At 54.1% G+C, this 8,684-nt stretch overlaps 1 protein-coding gene across 1 annotated transcript; it reads right to left on the reverse strand.

The window, feature by feature from the left end:
• Positions 1-3,745: 3,745 nt before the first annotated feature.
• On the reverse strand, positions 3,746-8,455 carry CDK9 (cyclin dependent kinase 9). Its single transcript, XM_055399645.2, has 7 exons — positions 8,001-8,455; positions 7,435-7,516; positions 6,552-6,642; positions 6,036-6,202; positions 5,750-5,921; positions 5,438-5,586; positions 3,746-4,683 (listed from the first exon to the last, which is right to left on the reverse strand). The coding sequence occupies exons 1-7, from the start codon at positions 8,453-8,455 to the stop codon at positions 4,318-4,320; spliced, it is 1,482 nt and encodes a 493-aa protein (XP_055255620.1). The 3' UTR covers positions 3,746-4,317.
• Positions 8,456-8,684: the final 229 nt, after the last annotated feature.

Raw genomic sequence — 8,684 nt, forward strand, 5'->3', positions numbered from 1 at the left:
AGTGGCAGTGCGTGGGCTCAGTAATTGCGGCACTGGCTCAGTAGTTGCGGCACATGGGCTTCGTTGCTGTGCTCCATGAAGAATCTTTGAGAACCAGGGAGCGAACCCTTGTCCCCTACACTGGCAGGTGGATTCTTCTTATTCACTGCACCACCAAATAAGTCCTGCTCCTGTTTTTTTTTTTGGCCGCGAGGCATGTAGGATCTTAGATCCCCAACCAGGGATCGAACCTGCACCCTCTGCATTGGAAAGTGAAGTCTCAGTCACTTGACTGTCAAGCAAGCCCCCTGTGGTCTCTGATTATTTTTAAAGAGTAACTCTTTTATACAGTTATTTTTGGCCATGCTGGGTCTTCATTGCTGGGTGGGCTTCCCTCTAGTTGAGGTGATCAGGAGCTACTTTCTAGTTGCAGTGCTGGGCGTCTCATTGAGGGGTGACTTCTCTTGTTGGGGAACACTGGCTGTAGGGCGTGAGGGCTTCGCTAGTCACAGCGCGTGGGTTCAGGACTTGCGGCTCTCAGACTCTGGGGCACAGGTTAATAGTTGTGTCACACGGGCCAAGTTGCTCCAAGGCATGTGGGATCTTCCCGGATCGGGGGTTGCGCCAGTGTCTCCTGCAGGTGGGTTCTTTACTGTGAGCCATCAGGGGAGCCCCTCCGGTCTCCTATTTCGTCTGTTGTTGTCTTCAACTCCCTGACGACCCTGAACCCTGGAGTGTCCCAGTGGGCCTCGTCTCTTCTCTCTTCCTGTGATGGGACTTTAAAAACCAACTGGGAGTTCTGACAACTCCCAAATTTTGTGTGTGTCTAGACTTTGGGGTGGAGAAGGCAATGGCACCCCACTCCAGTCCTCTTGCCTGAAAAATCCCATGGACAGAGGAGCCTGGTGTGCTGTAGTCCACGGGGTCGCTAAGAGTCGGACACGACTGAGCGACTTCACTTTCACTTTTCACTTTCATGCATTGGAGAAGGAAATGGCAACCCACTCGTGTTCTTGCCTGGAGAATCCCAGGGACGGGGGAGCCTGGTGGGCTGCCGTCTGTGGGGTCGCACAGTCGGACACGAACTGAAGTGACTTAGCAGCAGCAGCAGCAGCAGACTTTGGGGGGAACTGAACTAGACACCAGATGTATACCTGGCATCTCAGCCTGGATGCTGCAGACCTCTTCGTCTTGGGAATGGCAGAAAGTTTATATGTCCAGTTCCGTTCTAACTCTTGAGAGGTTTCATTCAGGCTCGTCTGTTCATGGGATTCTCCAGGCAAGAATACTAGAGTGCGCTGCCAAGCCCTCCTCCAGGGGATCTTCCTGACCCATGGATTTAACCCGTCTCTTACATCTTGACCCAGGGATTGAACCCGAGTCTCCTGCATTGGGAGGTGGGTTCTTTACCACTAGTGCCACCTGGGAAGCCCATAGTTGAATTAGTGTTGTATTAATTACTGCTATACAGGAAAGTGACTAAGTTATACATTCTTGAACTTGGTCCGGTGCAACCAAAAAAAAAAAGCAATACTGTTATAAATTCAATAAAGACTTTAAGAAAGAGAATGTACATTTTTTTTTTTGTATTCTTTTCTGTTCTGGTTTATCAGAGGAAATTGAATATAGTTCCCTGTGCTATACAGTAGGATCTTTTTGTTTATCCATTCTACATATACTAGTTTGCATGTTAATCCCAAACTCCCAATCCAACTCTCTCCAACCGCTCTCCGTCTTGGCAACCACTGGTCAATTCTTTACAGCCCAGACTCCATTTCTGTTCCACAGGTAAGTTCATTAGTGTCATCTTTTAGGTTCCACATGTACGTGGTATCATCTGGTATTTGTCTGACTTAACCTAGTATGATATTCTCTAGTTGCATCCCTGTCGCAGCAAATGGCATTATTCTCTGCTTTATCAGTTCAGTTGCTCAGTTGTGACTCTTTGCGACCCCACGGACTGTAGCACACCAGGCTTACCTATCACCAACTCCTGGAGCTTGCTCAAACTCATGTCCGTCGAGTTGGCAATGCCATCCAACCATCTCATCTTCTGTTGTCCCCTTCTCCTTCTGCCTTCAATCTTTCCCAGCAACAGGGTCTTTTCCAATGAGTCAGTTCTTAACATCAGATGGCCAAAGTATTGGAGTTTCAGCTTCAGCATCGTCCTTCCAATGAATATTCAGGACTGATTTCCTTTAGGGTGGATCTCCTTATGGTTGACTAGTATTTCATTGTACATGTGTACCACATCTTCCTTATTCATTATCTGTTGATGGACATTAGGTTGTTTCCATGTCTTGGCTATTGAGCATAGGAGTGCATATCTTTTTGAATTATAATTTCATCTGGATATATGCCCAGGAGTGATCGCTGGATCATAGGGTAATTCTATTTTTAATTTTCTGAGGATACTCCGTACTTTTTTTTTTTTTAAATAATTGTATTTTTGGCTGTGCTGGGTCTTCGTTGCTACTGGGCTTTTCTCTAGCTGTGGTGAGTGGGGGCTCCTCTCTAGTTGCAATGTAACTTCTAGTTGCAGAGCAAGGTCTTCTCACTGCAATGGCTTCTCGTTGCACAGCGCATGCTCTAGGGCACATGGGCTTAGCAGTTGTGGCTCCCACACTTGAGAACACAGGCACAATAGTTGTGGCACAGAGGCTTAGCTGCTCCGCGGCATATGGGATCCTCCTCAATCAGGGATTGGATCTGTCTCCTGCACTGGCAGGCAGATTCATGACCATCAAGCCACCAGGGAAGCCCCATCATATTTTCCACTGTGTTCTTTTTAAATCAGACTGTGGGAATTCCCTGGTGGTCCAGTGGGTAAGACTCTGTATTCCCACTGCAGTGGGGCACAAGTTCTATCCCTGATCAGGAACCTAAGATTCTGACTAACATGCCGTGCTCTCAAAAAATTAAAAAAAAACTTGGATAATTTTTTAAATCACCAGATTGTGTTCCTCTCTGTACAGAGCTCTCTGAAGGCTTCCTAGGCTTGGGCTAGAATAGATTCTCCCTAAGCCTCCAGAAGGAACCAACCTTGCTGATGACAACTCCAGATTTCAGACTTTTCTCCTCCAGAACAGAGAGTAGGTTGGTTATTCTAAGCTGCCGAGTTTGGCAGCCCCAAGAATCGAATAGGCTAGTCACAGTTTTTTTTTCTTCCTTTCACTTGCCTTCTGTGAAGCTCTGACCCAGGTTAATACCTACCAGCAAAGGACAGCTCAGGTACAAGGTTTCGCCAACCTTGTTTTCGCAGGTCCCCTTTAAGAGATCTCCACTGGACAGAATGTAGAATGTCCTTCACATGTGCCTATCTCAGATTTCAGACTCACAGGAACTGTATCAAAGGTACTCCCCAGAATGTGCTGTTCCTGAGTGTCCCAGCTCTGAGCCCGCATGATCCAAGCTTCAGCTAACTGTTCCCTGTCCTACTGCCCGCCTGCCACCCTAACTCAAGCTACTGCCACCTCCGCAAGACCCTGGAGACCCTTCGGCTCTTCTGGTCATTTCCTCTCTTGCCACTCTCTGGTCAGCAGCCTGAGAACTCCTGCAGGTTACAGATCTGATGTCACTCCACTGACTAGAAGCCTTTCCAGACTCCTGCGTTTATAAGTCAAGTCTGAACACTGTCTCCCTGAAGGTATGTCAGGGGACATCAACTGGGACAAAGGAAAGTACCTCGTCCTGACAAATCAAATCTCAGTGGTCAGCTACAGGGTTAAGAACTGGCGGTCTGAACACAGAACACAGCACACAGCCATTTACTGAAAAAGAGTCAACTTTAATTGTAACTGACCAGCCTGTACCCAGGAATGTCTCTAACAATCAAACAAAATCAACGCGATAAAACTGTCCTATTGAAGAAACCAAGAGCTTCTGTCGGCCCCAGAGGTTCTGAGGGCTAGGCTGAGAGCAGCCCGTCCCCATTCCTGAGGCTGGTTCTGTGCCCCACAGAAGTTTCTCATCCCACAGGGAGGGCCAGAGTGGGTGAGGGACCAGTCTCCTCCTCCCAGCATGCTGGGGTCTCTCAGAGTCACCGGTGGGGCATGCCTCCCCCCCACCCCAGTCCTGTCCTTCGGTAAAGGGAGACCCTCTGGGCATCACCGCCAAAGCCAGGGAACAAGGTGAGGCAGCTCGGGTGCCTTCCTGGACTCTCCACCAAAGGTTCACTCCAGTCTGCTTGGTTGGTGCCCGATGCCCAGGATGCAGATTAAATAAGATATGTGCTAGAGGAAAAACTCACATGCCCCATAATCTCCACGGTGCAAGTCACAGAGCAGAAGAAAAAAAACCAAAACCACGGCCCTAACGAGAAGCAACAGCAGCCGGCCCTCAGAAGACGCGCTCAAACTCCGTCTGGTTGGTGGTGGCGGGATTCCGGCTCTGGTTGGTGGACTGCTGGGTGATCTGGCTGCCCTTCCGGCGGGGAGGTGCCAGGTACTCGAACATGGATGTCAGGTGGGTGGACAGCATGCCCTTCAGGTCCGAGGGCATGGGGTCAGACCAAAAGAAGTCGTGGTTGAGGGCGTCATCACTGTCGATGCGCTGGGCGGGATCCAGCACCAGCAGCTTGTCAATGAGGTCCAGCGCGTAGGGGTCTCGCACGTAGGCCTTCAGCCTGTCCTTCACCTTCCGCTTCTGGCCCTTGACCAGCTCCACTTTCTCAAACAGCTCGTACTTGTCCACATTTGGCCACACCTGGGGCAGGGGGGAGGCACGGAAAGAGGATAAGAGTAGTTAGGCAGGGTATGTGGCTGGTCCACTGGTCAAGTACGTATTCAGTGACTGGATGTGTCTCTGCTCAGGACTTCCCTGGTGATCCGATGGTTAAGAACTGCCTGCCAATGCAGGGGACACAGGTTCGATCCCTGGTCTGGCAAGATTCCACATGCCATGGAGCAACTAAGCCTGTGCGCCACAACGACTGAAGCCTGGGTCTAAAGCTAGTGCTCCGGAGCAAGACAAGCCCCTGCACTGCAACTAGAGAAAGCCCAGGCACAGCAGTGAAGATCCAGAGCGGCCAAAAGTAAATGAGTAAATACGGACACCTTTCTCAGATGCTTCCAGACCACCCCAGAGAGCAGTTCAGAGCCCTCTGCAGCCAAAGCAGCAGCAAGCACAGATGGAACGCAGGCACTGAGCACCAGACCCTTTGACGTGAACCGCTTGGGATTAGTGTGCCAAGCCTGACAGAACCACAGACATCTCATGGCACAGAGTAGCTCTGAGATGAGGCGCTCAAGACGCCTTGCCGGAAAACCCCAGGGACTAGAGACGCAGCCGAGACCTGACGTCTCTATGGCTCTGAACAGCAGACCCTGACCCTCAGTCCAGGTCAGAGCTTCGCCTCTGTTTCATGCCCCCCTCCTCCCCAGCCAGGGAGCCTCCCCAACCACCTTGGATGTGTGTGGCCTGAGGGGGGGCGGGGCCCAGGAGGCAGGCTGTGACGCACCTCGGGGGTGATGGAGCCGCAGAGCTGGCTGATGAGGGCGAGCTGGTGCTGCTCCGTGTTGCCCTGCATGATGGGGCTGCGGGTCCACATCTCCGCCATGATGCACCCAGCACCCCACAGATCAATGGGGGGGCCGTAGTCCCGCTCCCCTGGGAATAAGAGCACACCAGGGAGGGCCCCCTGAGCCCCACGGCCTCCTGAGAGGCCACGCCCCTGGGGCCGATGGCTCAAGAAGCCCTGGCAGTTGGGGTGCTGAGACCGAGCTGAGTGCCCAGCCCCTGCTCCCCTCTGCCAGCTCGGGAGAGTCCTCACCGAGCAACAGCTCTGGGGGCCGGTACCAGAGAGTCACCACACGGTTGGTGTAGCGGTTGGGCTGGCTGTTCTTGGCCAGGCTGAAGGCCCGGGCCAGCCCAAAGTCCGCCAGCTTCAGAACCCCATCGCGGGTGATGAGCACGTTGGCCGCCTTCATGTCCCGGTGCAGGATCTGCAGGAAGCACAAGGCGGAGGGTTCCCAGGGATCCCTTAGCCATGCCCACCCCGCAGTGAGCGCAAAGGCCAGCCCAAGCCTTGCTCTCTCCTCCCCGACTCCGACCCCCACCTTGTTCCTGTGGATGTAGTAGAGGCCATTAAGCAACATCTGCATGACCCTCTTGATCTCAGATAGTGTGAACTTGACTAAGACATTGCTCAGCAGCCCGGCAAGATCATGCTCGCAGAAGTCAAACACCAGGTATATACTGCCTTTGCAGCGGTTATAAGGGGAAGCTGAGGCAAGAAGAATGAGGAGGAGAGAGGGAGGCAAAGATAAAAAAAAAAATCAGAAACCTCATATGCAACTCATTTTCCCCAAACTAGCTCCCAACCCCTCCAACCCATGGCCACCCGAATATCCAGGTACGAATTCCTCCACAGGTAAAATATTTTCTGAGTGCCTTCTCTGGGTGCTGTGGCAGGCCCTGGGGAAGCACCTGCTCCGATGAAAGGACCAGAGAAAGCAGTCACAGTTGGAATGTCTGGGTTAAGAAGAGGCAGTGTAAATGTGTCCAGTTTCAACTCCGCAAACAAAGCCTCAGTTTCTCCATCTGAAAATGGGGACATGATCCAAACAACTTACCTTTGGTTCGACAGATCTCAATCAAGTTGACCACATTCTCGTGTTTCAGAAGCTGGAGGATCTTGATCTCCCGCAATGCTGTAATGGGGAACTGGGTGGGAGAAAAGACAGGAGGAAGTCAAAATGGATGAGCACACTACAGACCCAGGAACTGACCATAGGGTCCATGCGAAGGGTCAAAGGTTGGGGGACAGAATAAATGCACAGGCTCTGAAATTAGTTGTCTCAGATGCCACATATGTAAAATGGGAGTAACTATATACCCCTCATAAAGAACTGAATGAAAGGAATCAAAATAATTCAATGAATGAACTGAAACAGTGATACTTCACACAAAGGTTCTGTAACCAGTCATTAAACGCTCTGCAGTTTCTTCAACCTTATAAATTTTAGCCCTATGCCTGTTTGGCAGTTAACAAATATGTAATTAAAAAAGCAGGTCTCTGGAAAGCTGAACCAGAACTAACACAGGTGTGTGGCAGGAGAGACTGTTGCTTTTCAGCTGAACACCAATCACCTTTTTAAAGCCATTGCAAGCAATTATTATCATTATTATATATACACTTTTTGCGTTCAACAAACTTAAATTCTAAAGAAAAAGTGTTTAAAGACTTCCTAAATTCAAAACCCAGGGGCACTGGGTATAAGCATGGGCTCCCCCTCCTGGCACCAACCATATTTACCCAAGAATGAAGTATCAAAAACTCTAAAACATCTGAATTCAAAGATTGAACTGGGAAGTCAACTTCCTGGAATATGGACATTTCCAAACACCTAATCTGAATCTATTACGTGGAGAGTCCCCAAAGCACAAAGGTGGAAACGCAACCTCAGGCCCAAGGGAGCTGGCAGACCTGCCCACCCCACCCCACCCCATACTCACCCCCTCTTTCTCGTTCTCCATCAGTACCTTCTTCAAGGCCACCTTCTGGCCGGTCTTGCGGTGCTTTGCCTTAAACACCTCCCTGCAGGCGGAGAGGGGGGACCCAAGAGGGCTCTTAGAGGCCGTTTCCGCAGAGCCCGCCCCTCCCCCACCAGAAGAGGCCCGGAAAGGGAATCCCGGGCGGGGCCGGGCCGGGTTCCCCAGGGCACTCGGCTACCCCACCACGCGGTGCCTCGGGTCCCTTCTCGAGTCTCAGGCTCCTTCCCTCTGCTCCTTGCGCCTCACCCGGGAGTCTCGCGGAGAGATCCCGCTCCACTCACAGGCTCCTCTCTGCAACCTCTCCCTGCACCCCCCCCATCAAGGGCCTCAGGCTCCTCCCCGCCGGCCGACTCCTTCAGGCCCCGGCGGGGTTGCGGTGCGGCCTAGCGAGACCAGGGGATAAGTCTGCGACTAACTGGCTTCCCGACCAACCGGGCCCGGGTCTGGGCGTCCCGACGTCGGCCCGGAGGGGTGCAGGCTCAGGAGGCTCCCGGTCCCTGGGGGTTGGGGGGGGGGCCCAGCCTTACCCGAAGGTGCCTTGGCCGATTTTAGCGAGCTTCTCATATTTGGTCACCTCATCACAAAAAGGGCACTCCACCGAATCGTACTGCTTTGCCATGGCTGACTCCAGTGCGCCGCCGCCGCCACCACCAGCCACCACCGCCGCCGCCGCTGCCGCCGCCGCTCCCGCTCCGGGTCCCGCCGCCGTGCTCCAGGCCCCTCCGCGGCCGCGCCACTTCCGCCTCCACGGCCACTTCCGGCCTCGAGGCGCCGACCCCGCCTCTTCCGCCCGCCGCCCGCCGCCAGGCCCCCTGGGACTTGTAGTTCCCGGGAGGCCAGGAGGAGCCGAAGCTGCAGAGGCGCCTCCGCCGCCGCCGCTGCCCCCGCCTCCGCCGCCGCCGGCGCCGGCGGCGGCCCCGATCGGGGGCGCGGGGAGCCGGGGCGCCGGGGCTGGGGCTCGAGGTGGTGCGTCCCGCTGCATCGGCTCGGGCCGCCGCCGCCGCCGCTGCCGAAGCCGCTGCCGCTCTGGCGCCCGATCCGGGGCCAGCCGCAGTGCCCTGCTCCTCCTCCTCCTCCGACGGCGCCGCCTCCGCCGGGCTGCGCTGGGCGCCGGGCGCGGGGGGGGATGGGGGGCGGCCCCCGAGCCGCGGCCTGGGGGCTCCCTGGCCGGGCCCGGGCCCGGGGCAGCCGGGCGAGGGGGCCGGACGGAA

The sequence above is a fragment of the Moschus berezovskii genome, chromosome 11 (assembly GCF_049115385.1).
Source record: "Moschus berezovskii isolate FMDL1 chromosome 11, NW_MosBer_1.0, whole genome shotgun sequence".
NCBI classification, from domain to species: domain Eukaryota; kingdom Metazoa; phylum Chordata; class Mammalia; order Artiodactyla; family Moschidae; genus Moschus; species Moschus berezovskii.

What these genes read in the sequence shown, in the direction of transcription:
- CDK9 (XM_055399645.2), bottom strand. Translation starts at nt 8,455, where the DNA reads ATGCAGCGGGACGCACCACCTCGAGCCCCAGCCCCGGCGCCCCGGCTC. An exon ending in ACTACATCCACAGGAACAAG is followed by an intron (nt 5,922 to 6,035) that starts GTGGGGGTCGGA and finishes TGCTTCCTGCAG; the next exon opens with ATCCTGCACCGGGACATGAA. An exon ending in GCGGCTCCATCACCCCCGAG is followed by an intron (nt 4,684 to 5,437) that starts GTGCGTCACAGC and finishes CCCCTGCCCCAG; the next exon opens with GTGTGGCCAAATGTGGACAA.